At 44.8% G+C, this 27924-nt stretch overlaps 1 protein-coding gene across 1 annotated transcript in view; it reads right to left on the reverse strand.

The window, feature by feature from the left end:
• The window catches only part of LOC126156549 (SET domain-containing protein SmydA-8), a 51728-nt gene that overhangs the window by 18623 nt on the left and 5181 nt on the right, over window positions 1–27924 (reverse strand). Inside the window, exon 3 of the mRNA XM_049916318.1 lies at window positions 13592–14429. Within this exon, the coding sequence (XP_049772275.1) occupies window positions 13592–14429 (838 nt within the window). The remainder of the gene's footprint in view (window positions 1–13591; window positions 14430–27924) is intronic.

Raw genomic sequence — 27924 nt, forward strand, 5'->3', positions numbered from 1 at the left:
GAAATTCTTTGTCAGGGAATAACAGCTTGTTTTGGAAACAAACTGTGCTGGAGTAACATAGCTGCTGACAAGTGATTGTTAAATGCGCTCGTCAATATTGGCCTTAATCTTCCTTTGCAACAGTTCTGTGTGAGTCTACAAAGCGGAAACGTTTTGGGCTGGCGATATCTTCTTTTGCATTTACCCCAATGATGATCAAGATCAAGAGAATTTCTCGTCAGTTGTTTCGGTGACTTGAAATCAGAAATATCTCTATGTTGCAGCTGATTAAACAAAATGTCGCAGTGAGGCAGGATCTTACTGAAAAACTCAAGCAAAAAGAGAAACTCTTGGTTCTTGTTGAGAAGTTTCCAAAGTCCAGCTGCTTTCCTGGTTGTCGAGTAGTCGTTGCTGTCATCGTCCTCATTGATCCCAAGACACTCAGCTGTTTCTTTCTTGTAATTAAATACGGTGTTTACACATCGCATTTTAAACTTCCATCTTGTGTCAGCATTGCTTTTACTCTAGCCTGCATCCCATTGTGCCCGCCACTCACAACTGAAGCTCCATTATACCGCTGAGCTATTAGTTTTTCTGGAGAGTCGGCTATCTTTAATCTTTTAAGTTCGTTGAACACTTCACTACTTATTCCCGCATCTGTATGAACTTTGGTGTCACATTTATGAACCATTTATATAATTCCCTTTTACATTCATATTGAACAAAAAATACGAGCTGAGACAAGGTTGCACAATCTGTCGTTTCATCAACTTCAATTGCGACTTAATCCATTTACGATATTTCTTTACAAATCAACTCACGGCAAACAGCATAAATACAGTCCAGCGGCTCTTCCTGAATTGTTTTGGAAAGCCCCAACAATACGCAATAACTGTTTTTCTTCAATATGTTCCTTCAATGTGGGATTCAGTTCTGCCTTCAGGTTGACCAAACCCCGCAAAATGCAAGGATTCTCTGAAGTATCCGTTTCGTCATGTCCTCTTAGTGCAAGTTCAAACTTCACGCAGAACCGATACAGTCGATCGACTTGCTAAGGATGTAACGAGTCTTAGAAACATCTTCGTTAAACTTCCTGGCAGATTAAAACTGTGTGCCCGACCGAGACTCGAACTCGGGACCTTTGCCGGAGCACTTGCCCGCGAAAGGCAAAGGTCCTAAGTTCGTGTCTCGGTCGGGCACACAGTTTTAATCTGCCAGGAAGAATAATAAAAGCTTACCTAACTGACAGAACCTGCATCATACATGTAGGAAAAGAAAAATCTGAAGCTTTCACCCCACGAGCAGGGGTACGCCAAGGACGAATACTATCGGCCTTACTCTACACATCATATACCGTCGACATCCCCACGGTTAGGACACTAACCGAAACCGTAGGTCTGTATGCAGTTTATACAGCATACTGGTGCACAAAACTGAAAACAAACACTGTCCAACGGAAGACGTACGACTACCTCACACGACTAGAGCAATGGATGACCAAATGGAGAATTCGCCCTAACCCCAACAAAACACAAACAGTTCTTTTCAAACACAGACATCTGACAATAAAACGAAACAAGATGACAACGACATCCGACTAACACTATGGAACACGCCACTCTCACTAAATAACTCAGCCAGATACCTTGGAGTATATCTATACCGACGCCTGAACTGGAAAACATACCTGAATCACCTTCTAAACAACACACGACTACGACAAAACTTAATAAGACAGGTGCAAGGACGCTTCCATGGCTGCAGCTATGAAACAGTCCTACATGAGTATAAAACGTTCATAAGACCAATACTGGAATATGCAGTCGTCCCACTCGGAGGAATACAGGCCCACGTAGCGGAAAACTCTACAAAACAGAAAGAAGACTAATACGCAGCATCACCAAGCTAACCCCCACAACCTCCAGCAATGAAGTATACACAGTCTCAGGCATAGAACCACTACAAACCAGAATGACCAAACTTTGGGTGACATACTCCACACCAGGCCGGACATGGAGGAATTGGAGGAGAAAACAGGAAACCTAAGTATAAATACATTCGACCCTCACGCACAGTAGCCCAAAACACAGCCAAAACATTCCCTGACCTCATCCCAATCCTGCAACCCCTAATTGCAAATACAACAACACCAACTCACCTTGACGAAAGAATAACAGATTAACCACAAACACTCATGCACGCACACACAACAGACCACCACAAGAAACACAAACAATCTAAACAACACCAAACACCGCACACCCTCTCTCAAGATAAATCAACAATCAAAAACGTACCGAGCGAGCGAGGTGAGGCAGAGGTTAGTACACTGGACTCGCATTCAGGAGGACGACGGTTCAATCCCGCGTCCGGCCACCGTGATTTAGGTTTTCCGTGGTTTCCAGGCTGTAGCGCCTAGAACCGCTCGGCCACTCCGGCCGGCGTTAGTTAGGTTTTAAGTAGTTCTAAGTTCTAGAGGACTGATGATCTCAGAAGTTCAGCCCCATAGTGCTGAGAGCCATTTGAACCATTTTGTTGCCTCATCGTGCAGTTTTGATCTTGTGGCAGTTCATGAATGCACTCCTGTTTAAAATACATTGAAGCTCCAAAGAAACTGGTATAGGCATGCGTATCCAGAGATATGTAAACAGGAAGAATGCGGCACTGCGGTCGGCAACGCCTATATAAGACAACAAGTGTCTGGCGCAGTTGTTAGATCGGTTATTGCTGCTAAGATGACAGGTTATCAAGGTTGAAGTGAGTTTGGACGCTGTCTTATAGTCGGTGCACGAGCAATGGGACACAGCATCTCCGAGGTAGCGATGAAGTGGGGATTTTTCCGTACGACCATATCACGCGTGTACCGTGAATATCAGGAATACGGTAAAACATCAAATCTGCGATATCGCTGCGGCCAGAAAAAGATCCTGCAAGAACGGGACCAACAACAACTGAAGAGTCTCGTTCAACGCGACAGAAGTGCAACCCCTTCGCAAATTGCTGCAAATGCTGGGTCATCAACAAATGTCAGCGCGCGAACCATTCAACGAAACATAATCGATATGGGATTTCGGAGCCGAAGACCCACTCGTGTACCCATGGTGATTGCACGACACAAAGCTTTACGCCTCGCCTGGGCCCTTCATCACCGACAATGGACTGTTGATTATTGGAAACACGTTGCCTGGTCGGACGAGTTTCGTTTCAAATTGTATCAGCGGATGGACGTGTACGGGTATGGAGACAACCTCATGAAACTAAGGACCCTGCATGTTAGCAGGGGACTGTTCAAGGTGGTGGAGGCTCGGTAATGGTGTAAGACGTGTGCAGTAGGAGTGACAAGGGACGCCTGATAAGTCTAGATACGACTCTGACAGGTGACACGTACGTAAGCAGCCTGTCTGTTCACCTTCATCCACTCATGTCAATTGTGCATTCTGACGGACTTGGGCAATTCCAGCAGGATAATGCGATACCCCACACTTCCAGAATGGTTACAGAGTGGCTCCAGAAACTCTCTTGTGGGTTTAAACACTTCCACTGGTCACCAAACTCCCCAGACATGAACATTGTTGAGCATATCTGGAATGCGTAGAACGTGCTGTTCAGAAGAGGTCACCACTCCTTCGTACTGTTACGAATTTATGGACAGCCCTGCAGGATTCATTGTGTCAATTCCCTCCAGCACTACTTCAGAAATTAGCCGAGTCCATGCCACGTCGTGTTGCGGCGCTTCTGCGTGCTCGCGGGCGCCCTTACACTATATTAGGCATGTGTACCAGTTTCTTTGGCTCTTCAGTGTATGACAGTGCATCGAAATTGGGGCTCCAATAATGACTTCACGAATCCGTGCAGTATTTACACTGTAGTAGTTACACCGTAGTGACGAGAGAGAAATTAATACATACGTATTTCTCCTTTAATAACCTCCCTCTCCACAATAAGTCTTTAGTAATTTCCCTTTTAAACCCCCCACCCCTCCCCCCAAACACAATGAGATAATAGGTAGCATTTTCAGGTGCTTGCTGTAGTTAACACTGCATTATTACTATGAAGGTGGGTTGAAGTGCAGTGTTTCCATTTTTAGCGGTAGAGTAGCGCGACAAGCAAAAGTTTGGGAACCCATGATGTAGCGGGATTTATGCTAAGTAAACGAGAATAAAAGTCTGCTTCAGTGTGCCCTACACTTGTAGTTGAGTGGTGAGGGCTAGCTATTCATGGTGTGATTAGTGCACGTTGTTCATCGAATCTGTATGTATTTGGCCCATAAGGCAACTACGTAATGCCGGTTGCACATATGAAAAAAAAAAAAAAAAAAAAAAAAAAAAAAAAAAAAAAAAATGGCTCTGAGCACTATGGGACTTAACATCTATGGTCATCAGTCCCCTAGAACTTAGAACTACTTAAACCTAACTAAGCTAAGGACAGCACATAACACCCAGTCATCACGAGGCAGAGAAAATCCCTGACCCCGCCGGGAATCGAACCTGGCAACCCGGGCGTGGGAAGCGAGAACGCTACCGCACGCATGTGCAAAAGCTCCTTGCACAAGTGAAGGTGTACTCGCGACCCTGATGCCAAGTTTCACAGAATCTAGAGGAATACCAATGTAGCATAGCGCGATCGATTTAGTGCTGTGTACCGGCCGTTGTGGCCAAGCGGTTCGAGGCGCTTCAGTCTGGAACCTCGCGACCGCTACGGTCGCAGGTTCGAATCCTGCCTCTGGCATAGATGTGTGTGATGTCCTTAGGTTAGTTAGGTTTAAGTAGTTCTAAGTTCTAGGGGACTGATGACCTCAGAAGTTAAGTCCCAGAGTGCTCAGAGCCACTTGAACTTGAATTTAGTGCTATGTATTTCAGATTACCGAATCTATGTCACGTTGTTACCGCATCTATATTACGTTTAATAGCATCCAAAGAAAAATAACCAACAAATCCTCAAGGTGTCAAAAGTTGGGGTGTTCACGTACACTTGCACTCTTACACAACAGCTGCCACTGCCTTTCTACGACCCCTAGAAATCTATAATAGGAGTTTTGCAGCATCCTGTGTAGGTATTTCCAACACTTGGCACTTGTAATTCATTAAATGTTTGTTGATTTTAAATCTTTGGTAGTCAACTTGCATGTTTTTACTGTACTGATAACCATTATTCAATAGATGTAGTAAAATACTCGTTGTATAAATTGGCTAATGCTGAGATAAAAAATTAAAAAATGGAACTTCTGGGTAAATTTCATCTTATTGTGGCGTCCCGTAAATTAATTCGAATCTAATATGACAATACTTAGTAGAGTACTTTGGTATTTAAGCCAAACGTAAGGTTGAAGACAGATTTACTGTGGACATCCATCCCGCGGAACAGTGACAGCAGTATTGCTTGGGGATGAAGGAAAAGAGCTGAATTTCCACTGGACAAACTCCCGTAACTGATAACTTGTGAATTTGCAATGAAGAATGTACCACATTATGATTTGTGTCCACCCAACATCAAACTGCTTGTGCAGAAAGAAAATATGGAGGTTTCATAGAAATGTAAAAGACCTTGCAAACTTTTCCTGCAAAAATTTTCTAAGGAATTCTCAGCAAAGTATTTTGAAAAATGGAAGTTAAGGTCAGAAATAAATATTTAATTTTTATTGATAAAAGAAACTAGCAACTTACTGCAACAACTTATGTTCATGGGAGTTAATCAGTATTACAGCTGCATTATATGTATTGTCTGATTAGCCGAGAGGTCTAAGGCCCTGCAGTCATGGAGCCCGCATCTCGTGGTCGTGCGGTAGCGTTCTCGCTTCCCACGCCCGGGTTCCCGGGTTCGATTCCCGGCGGGGTCAGGGATTTTCTCTGCCTCGTGATGGCTGGGTGTTGTGTGCTGTCCTTAGGTTAGTTAGGTTTAAGTAGTTCTAAGTTCTGGGGGACTTATGACCACAGCAGTTGAGTCCCATAGTGCTCAGAGCCATTTGAACCATTTGCAGTCATGGACTGTGCGACTGGTCCCGGCGGAGGTTCGAGTCCTCCCTCGGGCATGGGTGTGTGTGTGTTTGTCCTTATGATAATTTAGTAGTGCGTAAGCTTAGGGACTGATGACCTTAGCAGTTAAGTCCTACATGATTTCACACACATTTGAACATTTTCTTTATTGTTCTGCTGGAATCTTTCAGGTACTCCTGTGATCTGTTGTACAAAGAGGCAGGCATCTATGCCCCTAATTTACGGTATTCTTGACATTACATTCCTCGGAGAATGCATTTCACAGGCAGGCTGATAGGTTCTTATTAATGTAACTTCTGATACACAAATTGATACTCTCTCCTCAAATTATACAGACAGTTTTTGTTAAGAACCTTGGCTAGCCCTCTGTGACTTGATTGACTCAGTATCTCTCAAGTTTATATCTACAAAAACATTTTTTTTCAGTTAGGATGACTCCTGACTTGGCACCTGGGAATGAGCGTCTCGAAAATAGGGAAGCTGGTTGGCTGTCCGCAGCTCACCAAAGAATTTGGGGATAAAAGGCTTTCCTGCTCTATAAAGCAGGCTATGTCTCACTCTGTGACAGATTTCATGACAGGATAGAATTCTGGTGAGGGCAAGTATTTTGCAGCATGCTGTTCACGCACATAGTCGAACATGGGGTTCTGCGGCATACAACTGCTATGTGTTCCCATGCTGACCCAATGACATCATCAATTACAATCGTAGATCATTGAGACAGGACTGAGCATCAATGGAAACATGTCATTTGGTCAGATGAAAAACGTTTCTTTTTACACCAGGTCGCTGACCATGTCGAGATACGCTGCCATACAGTCAAACGTCTGCACAAAACATGCAAGCTGGTGGAAGCAGTATTTTGCCATGGGTGGTGTTCACCCGAGATAGTAACAGAAGGCACCACTATGGTTATAGGCAATGTGAACATTATAGCCGGCCGCGGTGGCCGAGCGGTTCTAGGCGCTCCACTCCGGAACCGCGCGACTGATACGGTCGCAGGTTTCGAATCCTGCCTCGGGCATGGATGTGTGTGATGTCCTTAGGTTAGTTAGGTTTAAGTAGTTCTAAGTTCTAGGGGACTGATGACTTCAGATGTTAAGTCCCATAGTGCTCAGAGCCATTTGAACCATTTGAATATACTACAAGCCACACAATCGGTCAGACATGGATCGTGAGGATAAGATTAGAATAATTACTGCACGCACTGAGGCGATGACTCATTCCTCCAACGCTCTACACGTAAATGGAACGTGAATAAACCCTAATAACTGCTACAACGGAACGTACCGTCAGCCATACATTTCAACGTGGTTGGGGGAGTATAATTGCAGACGTTGTCGTAGATACAAGGTTAAGTAATTTCTCAATAATTACTTAGAACAAATGTTTTCAGTTGGTAACTGAATCCCTCCCTGCCAAACGCAGTTCATACTGAGGCGATATGGTGTGCGATACGATACACGATTCGACCTGTGGTACGATGCTGAACCAGCCCGCACTGGCGGGCGCATGGAAATGTATCGTAACACCAAAATATACTTGATGTAGAGAAATGAAATTTCGAGAATACATTTGTCTAATACTTTTTAAGTGATTAACAATCCAAGATTACAGTTAATGTACGCGCGGGTACATCAACCGCCAAAATGTTGAATGCAGTCATAAAAACGTGCATGCATCGTTTTGTACAAATGCCAAATGGGATGGAGTTCCATGTCTGTTGCACTTGGTCGGTCAATACAGGGACAGTTAATGCTGTTTGTGGATGATGCTGGAGTTGTCGTCCGGTGATGTCCCACATGTGCTCGATTGGAGACTGTTGTTGTGATCGAGCAGACCAAGGCAAAATGTCGACAACCTGTAGAACATGATGGCTTACAGCAACGGTATACGGGCGAGCATTAACCTGTAGGAAAACATCCCCTGGGATGTTGTTCATGAATGGCAGCACAACAGGTCGAATGGCCAGAGTGAGGTACAAGTTTGCAGTCAGGGTGCGCGGGATAACAACGAGAGTGCTCCCGCTGTCATACGAAAGCGCACCCCACATCATAGCTCCAGATGTAGGTCCATTATGTCTAGCACGCACATATGTTGGCTGCAGGAACTCAACTGACCTTTTTCTAACCAACACAAGGCCATCACTGGCACCGAGGGAGAACGAGCTTTAATCAGATAACACAACAGACCTCCACCCTGCCCTGCTCTCGCATGGTACCACTAATATCGCAAATAGTAGTGATTTGGGATCAGTGGAATGCATGCTACAGAGCGTTTGGCTCGGAGCTGTCCTTGACGTAACCGATTTCTAACAGTTCGTTATGTCACTGTAGTGCCAACTACTGCTCAAACCGCTGCTACAAATGCTGCTGCAGATGCAGTAACGATGAGCCAGAGCCGTACGTCGAACACGATGTAAGCGTAGGCTTCCGCGGCCGTTGTCATCTTCAATAAAATTCTTCAGGGTATCAGACCGCATCGTCATAATTAAAATGCGCCCCTTCATCAGGGCCTTACGTTTACGTTTAACGTAAGGCCCTGATGAAGGCTAGCTGCAACGCTGGCCGAAACGTTGGCGCATTTTAATTATGACGATGCGGTCTGATACCCTGAAGAATTTTATTGAAGGTCGAACACGATGATCGCCCCTCTCAGTAGTGCCACGTGGCTGTCCGCAGCCCGAGCTTGTTACGACTGTTCGTTCTCGTGATCACCGCTGCCAGCAATCATACGCGGTGACTACATTCCTTCTAAGTCTTTCTGCATTATCACAGAAGGAATATCCGGCTTCTCTAAGCTCTATTACACGACCTCGTTCAAACTCAGTTTTATTTTTTATTTTATCGTATAGCTAGGGCTCCCCGTCTGGCAGACCGTTCACCGGGTGCCGGTCTTTCAATTTGAGGCCACTTCAGCGACCTGCAGTCGATGAGGATGATAGAATGATGATGAGGACAGCAAAACACCCAGTCCATGGGCGGAGAAAATTCCCCGACCCAGCCGGGAATCGAACTCGGGCCCAGAGGACTGACAATCCGTCACGCTGACCATTCAGCTAGTGGGGGCGGACTTCAATCTCAGTGAGGTGTTGCAGAGGCGTCTTTATTGCCTGGGAGGCATTCTGCAATAGTATCAACTCACCACCTCCAATCTCAAAGACAACTAACGTTCAAGACAGTTACAGCGTGTATTTAAAGCAAACTTAATCTGCATTTCTAGCGTCTCTCTTATCCGACTGGAGTGAAATTTGAATAGACACCATCTTTCATATGTAGAAATACACCTATCAACTTTCGTTTATATCGCTCAACTCTTTGGTGTTGCGATTTTCTTGCCGTCAGTTTAGTTGAAGCGACTTGACTGATTCACAGCGGGATGACAGCGATTTTACACCAGAACCTGTTTCCGTCACATCACCCGGCACAATACAGAGTGCTGATCATTCCGCACCACTTGTGTCGCACGATACACGGCTAGGGAAATTTAGTCATCCGATGCGCCTAAAAAATTGTTTCATATGGATGAAACAAAGCTACGCCTGTCGCTGTAGCTAGTTTCTCCTTAAACTGTTACTTTTCGCGGGAAAAATAATAAAAACCAAGTTATTTTTCGTGCGTGTTCTCTGCTATTCTTATGATTCGATGACTTATTGACTTACGCGTTGTTAAGCTTGAGGCGTTGTATACGAGCTGGTAAGAAAGTTTGAAGAACTAGTTTGAAATGAATAACTGGAGATATTCCTTAGCCCCTACGCGTCGCTCCCGCAGGGATCACGAAGACAAGGCTAGGCAAACCACAGCGTTCACAGAAGTACTGTAGCAGTATTCTTCCCGCGCTCCACGCGCAATGTGAACGGGAAGGAGCCGTAGCATGTGGTACAATTCTAAGTACCTTCTGCTCTGCACCTCACAGTAGTTTGCAGAATGTGTATGTAGATGAAGACCTATATAAACATTATGATGCTCTCTGACGACCAAATTATTTTAGCCGGCCGTTGTGGTCGAGCGGTTCTCGGAGCTTCAGTCCGGAACTGCGCTGCTGCTACGGTCGCAGATTCGAATCCTGCCTCGGGCATGGATGTGTGTGATGTCCTTAGGTTAGTTAGGTTTAAGTAGTTCTAAGTCTAGGGGACTGATGACCTCAGATGTTAAGTCCCATAGTGCTAAGAGCCGTTTTTGAACTAAATAGTTTTACAAGAGACCGAGGACAATCTGTCCTAGTCCAGATATGCGAAGACTATACAATTTTAATACTTGTCTCAGAAGGATTAAGATTGTGGTTTAAAAAGGAAAATATCTTTTACGTTCCAATGGTCATGCTTCGTAAGTTTCCACTTTCATCTTAGATCGTGATCTAAGCTACCAGCTTGAAAATTTCATACCGATTAAATCAAATAGGTAGCGGATGATGTGTGTTACAATACACTGTACCCTAGACAACAAATTGCAGAAATAAAAAAAAAATGAAATTTTTTAGGGGCGTTTGTCTTGATACACGGCTGAGAGCTATTGGACATTACGAAAGCTAGAGGAAACGCATTTGGAGGGAACTGAAATGAAATTTATGAGATACACAGCAGGTTGCTGTCTGAGGCGTGTGATAAGGAAAGAAGACGTCAGAACTGAGCTCGGAGCCTATACAGTTAATGAATTAATAAGATATAATTATTCGAGTAAAAATTAATTTTTAATACACCATGTTTTTAAATCTGAGTAAAAGTATTAAAAAATTCTCCTTGCCCCATAGAGATTCCTTACACCACACAGGCAGTCCTGAAAATTTGTGATTGTGAATTTTTAATAGCTATGAAAATACTTGTAAGATAAAAAACGAAATATGTGGGGCGTATGCAGTACTTAACTGAGGTATGACTAATTCATTTCCTTTACCCTACGTTTTTTATTTTAACTTTTGCAAGTATTTTCATAACTGTTAAGACTTCACTATCACAAATTTTCGGGACTATCAGGACTCAGATGGGAATCTGTTGAGTTAGTAGAAACTACTTCATATTTTTCAGTCCGATTTAAAACTGTGATATACTAAACTTTATTTTTATTTAAATAATTATTTATGGTTGCTTGGTCTTGTGTGCGTGAAGTTTTCAATGAGTTTTAGAAATTAGGAGGAGATTATGCGAGAAACATGTGTTAAAATTTAGGTTTATTTCAATATCTTTTCACCTAATAAATCTGAAGCACAATAGCGCTATACCCACCTACTATTAACATACGTCAGCCTTTTTAATTGTTATTTTCCAAAAATAAAATAAATAAGAAAGCAAAATTAATTTTATCTGAGCTTTTAATTATTTATTCTTTTGTCATCAGTCTTCTGACTGCTCCCGTGTACGCCTTACATGCCAATATCTGCCTGACCATGATGTAATCTGACTGGAATATTCCAATATCTCTTTTCAAAGTATACCTCCTCCTCCTCTTGTGATCCTTGGACAGAGTTTTCTCTATTACCATCTGGAATTTATTGCGGAATTCAATTAATCTTTCCCTCCTCTCGTTTCTACCAAGCTCATATACTCATTCCGTTCCTTACAACAGCATTCATATCCCCCATGATTATTAGATTTTTAACTTCCTCTGCACACTGAGTTACGCGATCATCGTCTTCACATACTTTCTCCATCTCTTCATCCTCTCCTTGCGACGTCAGTATCTTATACCTGAACTACCGTCGTCGGTGTTGGTCTGCTGTCATTTCTGAAGAGAACAACCGTATCTCTGAACTGTTCACAGTAACTCATTCTTTGCTCTACTTTCCTTTTCATAATTAATCCTAGTCCCGTAATACAGTTTTCCGTTGTTGTTGATTTTGCCCTGTACTCGTCTGACCAGCAGTCCTTATGTTCTATCAATTTCGCTTCACTGACTCGTACAGTATCCAGATTGAGCGTTAGCATTTCCCATTCCAGATTTTCTAGCTTCCCCACCACGTTCAAACTCGACTTGTGGAACATCATCCTCTCGCTGATTATTCAATTTTTTTCTAATGGACACCATCCTATTGACAGTCTCCTCCCAGAGATCCGAATGTGCGACTAGTCCTGAATCTTTGGCCAATGAAGAGATCATCGAGACACTTTTTCAATCACAGGCTACATGTCCTGCGTATACACATTACATGTCTAATGCAGTGGTTCCCATTTCCTTCTGCATACTCTTGCCGTTGATGATTGCTGATTCTTCGACCTTTTTAGGGGCAGTTTCCCACCTCAAAGGCAAGAGAGTTCACTGAACCTCTGTCCGCTCCTCTGCCCTCTTTGATACCCCCCGTTGGTGGGATGAGGGTGCCTTCTTATGCTGGAAGTCTTTGGCTGTCACTGCTGACGGTTCTTATTCAAGTGGCGAGGATGGAACCCAGGTTGCAGTACGTTTTGATTACTAGACAAAGACACTACTGTGACCCTTTTTATGAGATTTTTATTTCAGTACTACGTTTATACCTGCAGCTTTGCCCTTGCACATGTACTTCACGTATACTGCAAATATATCCTCATCCCGCTCTCACAGATCATGTCTTTTCTCTCTTTCTGTCCATCTGCTCCCCGCCTCTCTCTCTGTCCATCTTCTCCTCCCCCTCTCTCTGTCCCTCTCCTCCTCTCTCTGTCTGTCTGTCTGTCTATATCCTTCTGTCTCCCTCTCTTTCTCTATCCATCTTCTCCTCCACCTCCTCCCTCTCTCTGTCTGTCTATCTCCTCCTGTCTCCCTTTCTTTCTCTATCCATCTCCTCCTCCTCCCTCTCTCTCTCTCTGTCCATACCCTCCCATCTCTATCTGTCCATACCCTTCCATCTCTATCTGTCCATCTCGTCCTCTGCCTGTCTCAGTCCACCTCACCCTCTACCTCCCTCTATCCATTTCTCCTTCCATCTCTTTCTGTTTGGCTGCGCCCTTTCACATTTATACCAGTGAAATGCATTTAGACACTAACTGCATTCATGCTGATCGTGCAGGGCTGTCAAAATGTCAGGTGTTACCAAACTTTTTCACCCCACACCTATCCCTTCTGAACATACTGACAACAAAACGAGTCGACATTGCAGTATTATCCAGTTCTGAGCTCTGTTTAAAATTTCAAGTCCCTAACTCATCGGTGGCCGGAGTGGCCGAGCGGTTCTAGGCGCTACTGCCTGGAACCGCGCGACCGCAACGGTCGCGGGTTCGAATCCTGCCTCGGGCATGGATGTGTGTGACGTCCTAAGGTTAGTTAGGTTTAAGTAGTTCTAAGTTGTAGGGGACTGATGACCTCAGATGTTAAGTCCCATAGTGCTCAGAGCCATTTGAACCCTAACTCATCGAGAACTTAGTTTAAAATCGACTGCAAAATTTGTACCGAACAGACCGAATTAATAAATACATGGTAAAAAGAGAGTAAATAGCTAGTTTGTATCGACAGCATGCGAGAAGAGAGAGTAGCAAAACAAGTACTCAGCTATAAGCCAGAATGAAACGAAATCGTAGTAGACCATAGAAGAGATATTTATGCTGAAAATGGAACAGGCGTGGGTCCCTAATCTTCGAAAAGGAGAAGGAGAAGAAGAATTGGCGTCACATCGCAACAGGTGTCTTCTGGTCAGCAAAACAACAGACAAGCACTTACCTGCTAGAGAATAACCAGGAGAGTTGCCGTACATCTGCGACAGTGCGTACTTGACCTCGAGCACGTGTCCGTTCTTGGGATGCAGCGCGCCAGAGTACTTGTTGAGGAAGTCCTCCAGCGGATCCGGCCGCGTCTTGTCGAGCGCGTCGATCTCCTGGCGGATGGCGTCGTTGCCCCAGGCGATCTGCCGGCCGGGTATGGAGTGGCCACAACTCTCGCACTTCCAGACGGCGGTCGAGTCCAGCGGCTGCGTGGAGACGATCTTGTTGGTGGAGTCGCGGTCGGCGGCGCGGCAGCGGGAGCAGCTGATGGCGCCCACGTAGACGCCCAGCTCGGTGGGGTCGGCGCAGCGCGCGCACGTGCAGTCGAAGCATTTGGAGGTGCGCAGGTGCGCGCGCCGCGCCAGCGTACCCCACAGCGTCTGCGTGTACGTGGCGCTGATGACCTCGCCCTTCTTGATGGGCACCGTGGCCAGCACGGCGATGCGGAAGTCGGGCCCCTCGAACACGTGCCTGGTGTTGGGCCGGCAGTCGTGCGACAGCATGGAGGCGGCCGCGTACAGGCCGCGCGCGCGCACCTCGCCCTCCTCGCGCCGCACGTCGAACGCGTTCGTGTCCAAGATGGCGGCCACGCGCAGCACCGCCTCGTCGTCGAACTGCGACAGGCCCAGCGCGTCGCGCACGAAGCCCACCACGTTGTTGCGGAAGATGGTGTACAGCGTCGTGTTGCGGCGCTCGTCCAGGTGCGACTGCAGCGTCAGCAGCGTCTTGTACTTCTCGGGGTCGCTGTCCTTGAGCAACAGGCAGCGCAGTGGCGCGATGGCGCAGTAGGCGGATTCCTGTGGGCACACAGGCAAATTAGCTGCGGGTAGATGAAGGGGTATGACACCTGATGTGTTGGCAGATGTGCCAACACCTTGTAGTTAGAGGAGGCCGTAATGCACGCATTTAATTCACGCCGGTTTGCCGATTTGCGGGGGAGGAATGTGGTGTCACCGCCAGACAGCACACTTGCTAGGTGGTAGCTTTAAATCGGCCGCGGTCCATTAGTACATATCGGACCTGCGTGTCGCCACTGTCAGTAATTGCAGACCGAGCGCCACCACACGGCAGGTCTAGAGAGACGTACTAGGACTCGCCCCAGTTGTACGACGACTTTGCTAGCGACTACACTGACGAAGCCTTTCTCTCATTTGCCGAGAGACAGTTAGAATAGCCTTCAGCTAAGTCCATGGCTACGACCTAGCAAGGCGCCATTAACCATTTCTAGAGAGCGTCTCACTTGTATCATCAAGAATGCTGTATACAAATGATGGATTAAAGTTAAGTATTCCAGCAGCTACGTACTTTTCTTTATAGCATTAATTACGTATCCTGTTTCAGACTTAAGCACCTGCGTGAGTTGACACGTGCATTTCGGCCTCCTCTTGCCCCACAGTGTTGGCTCTTCTGCCAACACTACAACACCCACCTCCTTCCCCGTACAAACCCCCCCCCCCCCCCCTCACACTCAACCCCCGCTATCCGAAAAAGCCATTTGATTAGAACGGTTTCTAATTTTACACGTATCACTTTCCAAATTTCACTGATAACTTTCGGAGAATAAGGCAGCATGAAAATAAGAGTCTCGAAAATGGGAAGGGATTTCAGATATTGCAAACAATGTTTAGCACAGGACAGCAAAGGATACTTTTAAGTCACTTTCCTGGCGGTAACACATGTCGATGGGCTTGCCGTCTAACAAGCGGCGAACAGCATTCCAGGTAGACAACAACAAATCAGTCACAATTTGTGAATCCACTTATAAAATGTAATATTAGCATCTGTTTCGATAGCTTAAATGAACTTACATTCGATAATCTAACCATGCAGGCTCATAAAATCCGGACAATTTGTGTAAAAATTTCTTAGATCGTCGATGAGCAGCGACCACCTGATATTTAAAAGAATATCTTCGCACCACGGTGCAGAATAGGAATTGTTCATAAATTGTATCGAAAGCGATATTTTATGTTTCTTATTTTTTTGACAGCTGAAGAATTGTAATCCTCTTCTGTTACCACAGTCCTGATATATTTTTTAAAGACGGCGGACGCGTATGTGGCGTGGTCCGCAATCACTAATTAGTTATTATGAAATATTACTATTGTTAGCAATACTGACTAAGGTAATTAAATTGGTTATTGTGCTCTCAAATGCTGTAGTGCCTGCTTATTACTTGAAGTATTTCTACGCTATCCATCTCCTATTAATGGCTACAGAAATAACGGTGTTTTTATAGTTTTCATACAGCTACCAGGGGCCGACTGTACGTCGGCAAACGTCGTAGTTAAGGTAGAAAGCGCATTGCCATTTACCTTGTTTGTGATTTAAATCCAATTTCTTTTAACGTGTGGTGTAGTACAGCAAAGAAAATTTCCAGGTCTGTCTGGTCCCTTAGATTTCTCTGTTCGTAGTTACTATGTCTTACATTCGGTCGTGATCGAACATGATCACGACACAAATAAATTAAGTGGCAATGCGAACTCTTTTCTTGATCTTGAGAACGCTACGCCTTCTGCAAACGATTTCAAGTGACATATAAACTATCACATACAGTACTTAAGTTTTTTTGAAAAGTCTTTGCTCTTCTCGCCAAGAAGTGGTGCAAAACTCACAACAGATTTCTGAATCTTCACAAGAGAATAATAATTTAATCAAAATATAAACATTAAAAAAAACACAACAAAAACCATGCAGGCCACAGGATGTTGAGTAAGGCAAGACAGAAAAGGAAAGACCCACCATATGCAAAAATGAAGAAAAAGTGCAACACTGGTTTTCCGAACCTACACGCAAACGACTGAAAGAAACAGCACCCCATCACCTTTGGCCCTGTGTTTACCATTGCAGTAACACTAATAGTGCAGACTTTCATTTTACATTGTACCAGATGAGTACCCGTCGTTGACAGGTTATGTTTTTATTTCAGTTTTCTTAGTCCCTTTGGTCCTTTTCTCTTCTCTGTCCATCTGCTCCTTCCCCCTTTCTGTCTTGTCCTCCCCAATTCTCTCTCCACATTTAAACCCCCCACCACAAAAATGAGGTTGCTTGTTCTTATCTGCACAGTATTTTCTTCCAGATAAAAAGCTGTGTGCTTACCAAATTGGGTTGAAACCGTATACGCACATACCATATATATTTCACAATTATTTAACGCATTTCACACATATTTATACCCATATTCCATCGCATCTCTAGGGACTTTTGTCGTGACGCTTCTTTTTCACGCAGCTCAACGTTTATGTCATCATATCTCTTGAACTATGTGTTGTACAATGATACAATTTTGCATGTGCATCCAGTGTTATACGTGGACATCTCTGCGACATGTTTTGGAATAGAGTTGTTAGTACACGAGTCTGAGGCAGCGGTTTTACTGCAACAACACCGAAAATGAAGTAAGCGATAAACTTTTTATTCATATCATTTTGTTGGTTGTGAGCGACAAAAAGACTCGTAATGGTTTGAAATTACGCTGATAGGAAAAAAAGTATCAAGGCCAAAAATAATTAAAGTAGAGTAATTAAATTTTGGGAATACATCTATCAGGTAACATATATAAATGATTAACATTTCAAGATCATAGGATAAACAATTGCAAGTGTGAAATGTTGGTACATTAATAACCGGTATAACCACCAGATTGTTGAATGCAAGCACACAAACAAGTATGCACTGTGATGTAAGTTGCTGGATGTCAGTTTGCGGGATGGAGTCCCGTGCCTGTTGCACTTGGTCGGTCAATACAGGGGCGGTTAATGCTGCTTGTGGATGACGCTGGAGTTGTCGTCCGATGACGTCCCATATGTGCTCGGTTGGAGACAGATCTGTTGTTCGAGCAGCCAAGGCCACATGTCGACACTCTGTAGACCACGTTGGGTTACAACAGCTGTATGTGGGCCAGCGTTATCCTGTTGGAAAACACCCCCTGGAATGCTATTCAACTCCTGGTGTAGGTCCAGTGCAATTAGCACAGAGACAGTCTGGTTGCAGGCTCTCAACTGGCCCCCTTCTGACCAAAACACGGCTATCACTGCCACCGAGGCAGAACCAGCTTTTATCAGAAAACACAAAAAACCTTCACCCTGTCGTCCAATGAGCTCTCGTTTGACACCGCTGAAGTAGCAAGTGGCGGCTGCTGAGAATAGAGTGGCGCTAGTAGCGACATTATGAGGATGCAAATCAGGTTTACTTTAACTACACGCTGTAACGGTCTTCAGCGTTAGTTACCTTTGAAATCGGACGTGCCGAGTTGATGTTAGTCAGGAATGCCTTTAAGATGACAAAATGCCATTACAGTATCTCACTGGGTTTGAATGAGGCCCTCTAATAGGACTGCGAGACGCTAGATGTTCAGTCTGCGATACTGCAGGAAGTCTGTTCATAACTGCTGGTAGCGGTGGTCACAAGAATATAAGCCTCACGAAGACTGGGCTCCGGACGGTAACGTGGGACTACCGAGGCGGAAGAATACAAGTTCAGCGTGTGGCTCTGGCACATAGTACTGCATCTGCAGCAGCAATCTGGGCACCAGTTGGCTCCGCAGTGACACAACGAACTGTTACAAATCTGTTGCTTCACGGACAGTTCCGAGCCAAACGCCCTGTAGCGTGCATTCACATACCCCGAACCACCGCCACTACACATACAATGAAGCTTTCACAACCGAATGTTTCAGATGCTGAGGATTCTTCCGGGTTGTATGGCCGTGGCACATGGGACTCTTCAATCCCTGACGTTTCGTCCAAGGCTACGTCGGACATCTTCGGAGATGCTCATGGCTGTGCTGAGTCTTGCCGACTGACGAGTCGGACGTCGAAGAGCGGCCTAAATACCGTGGAAATTGGGCGTGGTCTGGATTTCACGTGATAGCAGAGATAAACCTTGTCAAAGATACAATTTTTATAACTTTCGATCATAGTACGTCAAGGATAAAAAGTTCTCATCGATTCTGTAGCGCCACTGTCCATATACCGCTAAGTTTCGTGGCTTCTTCTTTTCTGTTGAAATTATCCTCACGTTTATATATTTCGATGGCTTCTCTATATAGCCGTGGATAATAGTTCGTCATAGTACATAAAACTTCAGTTTCCGAAAATTTCACTTCGTGATCACTCGACTCAAGAGCATGTTCCGCCACGGCTGACTTGTCTGTTTTCCCTAGTCAGCAAAGACTTTTACGTTCCTTCAATAGTGTATTCACACTTCTCTTTGTAGTTCTAATGTAGACCTTGCCACACGTACACGGAATCTTATATACGCCACTTCCAGACAGAGGGGCACATTTATCCCTAACGGAACGAAGTGCTTGGCCTATGTTCTTAGTTGGTCTGAAAATCGATAGGTTATGTTTCCTTAGAATCTTGCCGATTTCATCCGTTACTTTTTTTGTGAAGGGTAGAGAAACCGTGTCCTTCCATCGCTGTGTCCTATCGTTGTAACAGGAGGCCTAAGAACAACGATAGGACACAGCAATGGAAGGACACGGTTTCTCTACCCTTCACAAAAAGTAGCGGATGAAATCGGCAAGATTCTAAGGAAACATAACCTTCTATCGATTTTCAGATCAACTAAAAAAATAGGCCAAGCACTTCGTTCCGTTAAGGATAAATGTGCCCCTCTGTCTGCAAGTGGTGTATACAAGATTACGTCTACATGTGATAGGGTCTACATTGGAACTCCGAAGAGAAGTGTGAATACACGGTTGGAGGAACATAAAAGTCTTTGCTGACTAGGGAAAACAGACAAGTCAGCCGTGGCGGAACATGCTCTTGAGTTGAGTGATCACGAAATGAAATTTTCGGAAACTGAAGTTTTATGTACTATGACGAACTATTATCCACGGCTATATAGAGAAGCCATCGAAATATATAAACGTGAGGATAATTTCAACAGAAAAGAAGAAGCCACGAAACTTAGCGGTATATGGACAGTGGCGCTACAGAATCGATGAGAACTTTTTATCCTTGACGTACTATGATCGAAAGTTATAAAAATTGTATCTTTGACAAGGTTTATCTCTGCTATCACGTGAAATCCAGACCACGCCCAATTTCCACGGTATTTAGGCCGCTCTTCGACGTCCGACTCGTCAGTCGGCAAGACTCAGCACAGCCATGAGCATCTCCGAAGATGTCCGACGTAGCCTTGGACGAAACGTCAGGGATTGAAGAGTCCCATGTGCCACGGCCATACAACCCGGAAGAATCCTCAGCATCTGAAACATTCGGTTGTGAAAGCTTCATTGTATGTGTAGTGGCGGTGGTTCGGGGTATGTGAATGCACGCTACAGGGCGTTTGGCTCGGAACTGTCCGTGAAGCAACAGATTTGTAACAGTTCGTTGTGTCACTGCGGAGCCAACTGGTGCCCAGATTGCTGCTGCAGATGCAGTACTATGTGCCAGAGCCACACGCTGAACTTGTATTCTTCCGCCTCGGTAGTCCCACGTTACCGTCCGGAGCCCAGTCTTCGTGAGGCTTATATTCTTGTGACCACCGCTACCAGCAGTTATGAACAGACTTTCTGCAGTATCGCAGACTGAACATCTAGCGTCTCGCAGTCCTATTACAGGGCCTCATTCAAACCCAGTGAGATACTGTAATGGCGTTTTGTCATCTTAAAGGCATTCCTGACTAACATCAACTCGGCACGTCCGATTTCAAAGGTAACTAACGCTGAAGACCGTTACAGCGTGTAGTTAAAGCAAACTGATTTGCATCCTCATAATGTCGCTACTAGAGCCACTCTATGCGACTGGCGTGAAACTGGAAGAGGAATCATCTTTCAGCTGTAGAAACACGTTTACCAACTTTCTTCGTGTTGCTATTTTTTAAAGATTTGTTGCAAGTTACTACGAGTAAGTTCTCCTGTTCTCAAATGCGAATGAATACAGTATGACTATTGGCGAGTCGTGAATTAATGGTTCAAATGGCTCTAAGCACTATGGGACTTAACAGCTGAGGTCATCAGTCCCCTAGAACTTAGAACTACTTAAACCTAACTAACCTAAGGACATCACACCCATCCATGCCCGAGGCAGGATTCGAACCTGCGACCGTAGCGGTCGCGCGGTTCCAGACTGAAGCGCCTAGAACCGCTCGGCCACACCGTCGTGAATTATGCTTCTTTTTCACCCACAACCACATTTCTTTGAGATGTAGGTGGATCTTACACCCATGGTGGTGAATTCCAGTCAGGAAATGATAGTTCTAAGTTTGCTTCAGATCGATCCAGTGGTTTAGGAGGAGATGTAGAGGATACATATATACATACCTACATACCGTAAATACATCCACTTTTAGAATATGTAGGGTCTCATTATGACCTTCTCAAAGCTCTGACAGTTTGTTGTTATTATAGTTTTTAAATTAATTGCATGGCATGAACTTCTCAAATTTTCCGATGTGTTTTCTTTTTTTTTTCACACGCTGAATACCTCTGAGCTTCAATTTCTTGGACACTGATGAAACAATATTTTAAACTGTCCACTCGTCTGTGGTTATAATTTAGTATTACTCGATATGATATTAAAAATGCACATTTGAACATCATCTCCTGTCAGCCATTGTACTTGTTCAATGTACCTTCTGACCTCCTTATTGCATTCTGGACGACGATGGTTCTATCCCGCGTCCGGCCATCGTGATTTACGTTTTCCGTGATTTCCCTAAATCGCTCCAGACAAATGCCGGGATGGTTCCTTTGAAAAGGGCACTGCCGACTTCCTTCCCTGTCCTTCCGTAATCCGATGAGACCGATGACCTCGCTGTCTGGTCTCCTCCCCCAAGCGGTTCTGGCGCTGCAGTCCGGAACCGCGGGACTGCTACGGTCGCAGGTTCGAATCCTGCCTCGGGCATGGGTGTGTGTGATGTCCTTAGGTTAGTTAGGTTTAAGTAGTTCTAAGTTCTAGGGGACTTATGACCTAAGATGTTGAGTCCCATAGTGCTCAGAGCCATTTAACTGTAATATCCTCCCCCAAACAACCCAACCAACCTCATATTTTATCGCTTGTAACATGCAGGCTGTTAAGAAAAAGTTTTCCATATTTTGAGATATGGTAGTACAGGCGAAAACAACAAAAAATGTTCAGTAAATATGGGCTCCAAAATCGTTACCCTAAGACCTATGGGTACTCTTTCATCTTCTCCACTAGGAAACACATCTGCTCTACTTCAAGCTCTTTGCTGTTACGAAAGACCCACGGAATGGAGTAAACAAATAAGATCACATCTTTCAGTTGCTGTGAAACAGCAGAGCTTCTAATGTAACCTGCTTCTTCCATTTGCCAGACCAAACAGAAGATCATGTCTGCCACTCCCCTTGTGGGATAATAGGCACTCATTATGCAGGTAGATGCAAAGACGAAACTAAAATGTAAAAGCACTTCACAAACTTAGAGGGAAAACACAAACTAACGTATATGCCGCAGTTAAGCAGAATTATGGTTAAAAAATGGCTCTGAGAGCTATGGGACTTAACATCTGAGGTCAACAGTCCCCTAGAACTTAGAGCTACTTAAACCTAACTGACCTAAGGACATCACACACATCCATGCCCGAGGCAGGATTCGAACCTGCGACCGTAGCAGTCGCGCGGTTCCGCACTGAAGCGCCTAGAACCGCTCGGTCACTACGATTTACAGCAACAACATTAACAGATGTTTACTGCATGGTGCAGCCATAGACAATAACAGAGTAATGTGCAAATTGTTTGCTACATTCTGTAGATGGTTCTTAATAGCAAGGGGAAAAAATAGCGGATATGAAGTGCTCACAGTTTTGAAGGTACGCATTGTAGAGTCATTGTTCATTGGGCATTTTTGTCTAGTACTGGCCTACACTGCTAACTCTTAAAATATGGTATACATTTTTAACACATTGTATATGCCGACGTGAGAAGCAATGGGATAGCAATATGCGCATATACGGTTGGCGATAGTATCGCGTACACAGGGTATAAAATGGCAGTGTATTGGCGGAGCTGTCATTTGTACTCCGGTGACTTACGTGAAAAGGTTTCTAACTAGATTATGGCCTCACGACGGGAATTAAGACTTTGAAGGCGGGCTGGTAGTTGGATCTAGACGCAAGGGACATGCCATTTCGGAAACCGTTAGGGAATTCAACATTCCGACATTCGCTTTGTCGAGAGTGTGCCGGGAATACCAAATTTCCGGCATTATCTCTTACCACGGACAACACAGTCGCCGACGGTCTTCACTTAACGACCGAGATCAGCGGCATTTGCGAAGAGTTGTCAGTGCTAACCGACAAGCAACACTGAAACAATCGCAGAAATCAATGTGGGACGTACGAAGAACGTATACGTTGGGAAAGTGCGGCGAAATTTGGCGTTAATGGGCTATGGCAGCAGACGATCAAGGCGGGTGCCTTTGCTAATAGCACAACGTTGCCTGCAGCGCCTCTCCTGGGCTCATGCCGATATCGGTTGAACAGTAGAGGACTGGAAAACCGTGGCCTGGCCAGGTCAGTCCCGCTTTCAGCTGGTAAGAGTTGATGGTAGGGTTCGAGTGTGGCGCAAACTCATCGAAGCCATGGGCCCTAGTTGTCAACAAGGCACTGTGAGCTTCTGGTGGTGGCTCCTGGATGGTGTGGTTTGTTTTTCCATGAAATAGACTGGGTCCTGTGACCCAAAGGAACCGATCATTGGCTGGAAACGGTTATGTTAGGTTACTTGGAGACAATTTGCAGCCATTTCATGGTCCTCATGTTCTGAAATTAGGGTGGAATTTTTGTGGATGACAGTGCTATGTCACTGGGCCACAAGTTTTTGCAATGTGTTTGAAGAACCCTCAGGACAATTCGAGAGAATGATTTGGCCGCCCGTCGAACGTTTGTGGGAGATAATCGAGAGGTCAGTTCTTGCACAAAATCCTGCACCGATAGTACTTTCGCAATTATAGATCGCTGTAGAGACAACATGGCTCAATATTTCGGCAGGATACTTCCAACAACTACTTGAGTTCATGCCACGTCGAGCTGCTGCACTACGCCGGGCAAAAGAAGGTCCGATATGATATCAGGAGGTATCCCATGACTTTTGAAAATGAAATGAAATTTCTGCCAAGATCTTATGGGACCAAACTGCTCAGGTCATCGGTCCCTAAGCTTGCGCACCACTGAATCTAACTTAAACTAACGTACGTTTAAGGACAACACACACACACACACACACACACACACACACACACACACACACACACACACACACACGCCCGAGAGAGGACTCGAACCTCCGACGGGAGGAGCCACCCGGGCCCGCATCTCGTGGTCGTGCGGTAGCGTTCTCGCTTCCCACGCCCGGGTTCCCGGGTTCGATTCCCGGCGGGGTCAGGGATTTTCTCTGCCTCGTGATGGCTGGGTGTTGTGTGCTGTCCTTAGGTTAGTTAGGTTTAAGTAGTTCTAAGTTCTAGGGGACTTATGACCATAGCAGTTGAGTCCCATAGTGCTCAGAGCCATTTGAACCATTTTGAGCCACCCGGACCGTGACAAGGCGCCTCATACCGCGCGGCTATCCCGCGCGATTCCATGACTTTTGCCACCTCACTGTACTTAACGCACACAAATATGCTGTGTTTTACCATTTTATCACTTATAAAGGCTGTTCCTTAACAACCAGTATTATTATCACTGGGGTAAGCAGGCACAGCTCATTTCCTGCCAAACTGTGGCAATCGTTAATCACTGATACCTTCCACGGAAACAGTATCCATCCCACGGAAACACCAGGTCAGAAATAAGTCTACACGTTGTGCGTGAGTATTTCTTAAAGTTCGATGTGTGTAAGCGAAGTCTTGGGTGGCCGTCACCATCTTCCATATAATCTTTCCAAGTAAGTGCGTTCTCACGTTATTTGATAATATCAATGTTTCGGACGCTGTTGGAAGTGGTCGTTCCAGGTTCGTGTTTTCGTTTAAATACATCACTCTAAGTGAGGTGGCTAAGTGGTGAGATACTAGAGCTGTATCCAGGAGAGGAGCAGTTCAAATACCCGCCTGGCCATTTAGTTTTAGCTATTCCGTAATTCTCCTGAATTGCTTGGTGTAATTGCCAGATTGGTTCTTCGAAAAGAGCGTAGCGTTCTTTCCCAGTCTGACCTTCCGCTCCGTCTCTACTTACCTCCTCAAGAACAGGACGTTAGATCTGAATATTCCTTCCTCCTTTGAACCACTGACCTCCTAAAAGCGAGTCTAGTGGCTTACAAATGCCCCATCTTGTTCGGCAGACATCTCAGCAGAGAATACCCTCATCCCAACAGTGATTCTTCCCGCTCTCTTCATCATGATCATCTTCTCATGTCACAGACAACTTCCAAGAACCATCTTCTACTTGAAGGAAACCGGTAATGTGCGGCCACTTTGTGCGGTTCTGCTGGGAAATGTGAACGTGTGCGATATTCGGTTTTCCCCATCTATGATGATTTTGAATTACTGTCGGGTATTGAGCCAAGTGAGACCGCCCAAGTGGTATGATGTTTCGGCGAGCTGTTGCCTTCTTCAGGCCAAACTTGATGACTGACTGTCTTCCGTTGGATGCCGTCTTATTCATCCTGTTCCTCACTCCGCCGAGGTCGACAGCTGTAGGAGTGGATATATGTATAAGACCTCACCCAGCGGAAGACAGTCATCAGGACCACCTTTTCGTTCCTCGCACGCAGTTCATGCCCGACTCGCAACGAGTCGGTAGATTTCGTAACGGAAACATTTTGTTACTCACCATTCTTCCTTCCCGCACAATCGTGCCGACTTGGGTGTTATGTATTCCTCCAATTTCTTATATTCAACAGAGTAGTTCGTTAGTGACATGGTGTACCGAATACATTTCCTTCCTTGCTATATTTACCTTCCCGCATGCAATTCGCGTCCTACTCGAGCGGGGTCGACAGTATTCGTAATCCTCTTAATTCCTTTTCTAGCTATTTTTCAGCCGTGCGGCAAATCACCGTACGTTCCCAGTGTAGAGCCCTGCCTCACTCCGGCGGAATTGCCGTGTCTGCCTGTAGTGGCGTGTGTGAGGTAGTGATGAGGCGATTCATTTCGGAATAATTTTGCTACGGCAACTTGAACTATTATCACTAAGGTCAGCCACGGAAACGGTTCATCAGTACGTAGAAGAGAAGAATTTGTTCAGAAATCCACTGGAATGACACTTTCATGAACACGGAATAAATTGCTAGCATAGCAAAAAACTGTTTATTTGTAATGATTGCAGTGGTATTGACGTTCCGTTAGGAGTAAGGAGAGTGACAAGTAACGAATAGTACAGACTTTATTATGCATCAATGATCGAAAATCTATGATTAACTGAACACAGTATCAAATCAAGGTTTGTGAAGCAAGGACATATAGGTGTTTACTTCGCATTGCTACACATATGTAATGTAAAGTAAATCTATCTGAACAGCCCTGTAGTACGCCTATGACATTTCTTAAAATGAATGGGCCATTAGGGACGCTCAAAAATAATGAGCAAACAGCAAAAACACATTGTGAAGCTGATAAGACTCTCCCTTGCATATCTCATGATGGTGCAAAAAACTGTCAAAAAGCCCAGTTTATTAACTACAGTCCACTGCCCTCACCTACCAAAGACCTATCTTGCTATGTACGTCACAGGCACCAACGATGCTGCTGTCACGGTAAAATCCTTCTGCGATACAGTGTCAAGACATAAGAAATCAAAGAAACAATCATGCACCTATGTTGCAACATTTTCATCCATTGAGAATAATCAACAGAACAGTAACTTAACGAAAATTAAGATTGGTGTCTGCTTTTCACGATAAAATCGATGAAGTAGGCTTTTAAATGCGCCTTGGACACTTCTGTCTTTTGATTCAACATGCTGCCCTTGGAGACTTGTGTCCTTGGGATTAACATGTCGGTACATTCATCTATTAAAGCGTAAAATGTCTCTGTTTCCTCTAGATTTGACAATGGCCAAGTTTTTCCTTCAGGATGCAGTACATTCAAATTGTCTGCGCTGCTTGATAACGAATGATGCTCATTCTTAAGGTGCTTTGTTACCGCCGATGAACCGTTCTCTTTACTAATTTTTAAACCCTTATAACTTGCCACGAACTGCTGTGCTTGTAAGGGTTCAGTTTAGATCAAACTGTAAACGTAATTAGTTTTTGCGAAACGTTTTCTTTGTCTTTCGTTGCCCTTACAAGAAAATTTAAATTAACCCAGTTAACAAATTAAGCGACTAAGACGGTGTTGTAAGAGAGCGAGAGGACATTGAAACTCTCGTGCAGCGAGCATGCCCTTTAGCCTAAGCAGCTTTTGTAGGACAATCTGATTTTCCGGCTTGGTAGGCCGCAAGAGTCCTGCATCAATTTTTTCGTCTCGGCCTCACTTACACTGACCGTTTACAAAAAATGGTTCAAATGGCTCTGAGCACTATGGGAGTTAACAGCTGTGGTCATCAGTCCCCTAGAACTTAGAACTACTTAAACCTAACTAACCTAAGGACATCACACACATCCATGCCCGAGGCAGGATTCGAACCTGCGACCGTAGCAGTCGCGCGGTTCCGGACTGCGCGCCTAGAACCGCGAGACCACCGCGGCCGGCGACCGTTTACACCCTGTACAGGTTGTTGATACTACTCACCAAAACAAGAAAAGAAGTCTAGCAAACATGGGCCCTAAAATGTATACCTTGCGAGATATGAGCACTTGTTTATCTTCCATATTTTGAGACATATATTTTTTACTGCACGATCTTCACTTTTCGTATTCTGGGAGGAGGTATTACGGACCAAAACAAGAAAATAAAGGTCCAGTAAACATGAGGTCTAAAATGCGTACCTTAAGAGCTATGAGCACTTGTTCAATAGAAGAGGTGTATTTTCCAGTAGCGAAGGTAAAAAAGTGCTCATAATTCTTAAGGTATGCATTTTAGACCCCATGTTTACTGGACCTTTTTTTTCTCATTTTGATCCATACTATCTCCTACCAAAATGTGGAAAGCAAAGAGCTTGCATTAAAAGATGTCTTACACGGTACAGAGATGAGCAAGTGCTCATGGCTTTTAAGGAGGTCACTTTTTTCTTTTTGAGTCATGAGTCTCCTGACTGGTTTCATGCGGCCTGCGAGGAACTCGTCTCCTGTGCCAAACTCCTCACACAGAGTAGCTCTTGCAACCAACATCCTCAATTATTTTTTGGATGCATTCCACGCTATGTCTTCCTTTACAGTTTTTACTCTCTGCAGCTCACTCTTGTACCATGGAAGTTGTTATTGCGTGATGCCTTAATAGGTGTCCAACC

This window comes from Schistocerca cancellata, chromosome 2 (genome assembly GCF_023864275.1).
Source record: "Schistocerca cancellata isolate TAMUIC-IGC-003103 chromosome 2, iqSchCanc2.1, whole genome shotgun sequence".
Taxonomy (NCBI): domain Eukaryota; kingdom Metazoa; phylum Arthropoda; class Insecta; order Orthoptera; family Acrididae; genus Schistocerca; species Schistocerca cancellata.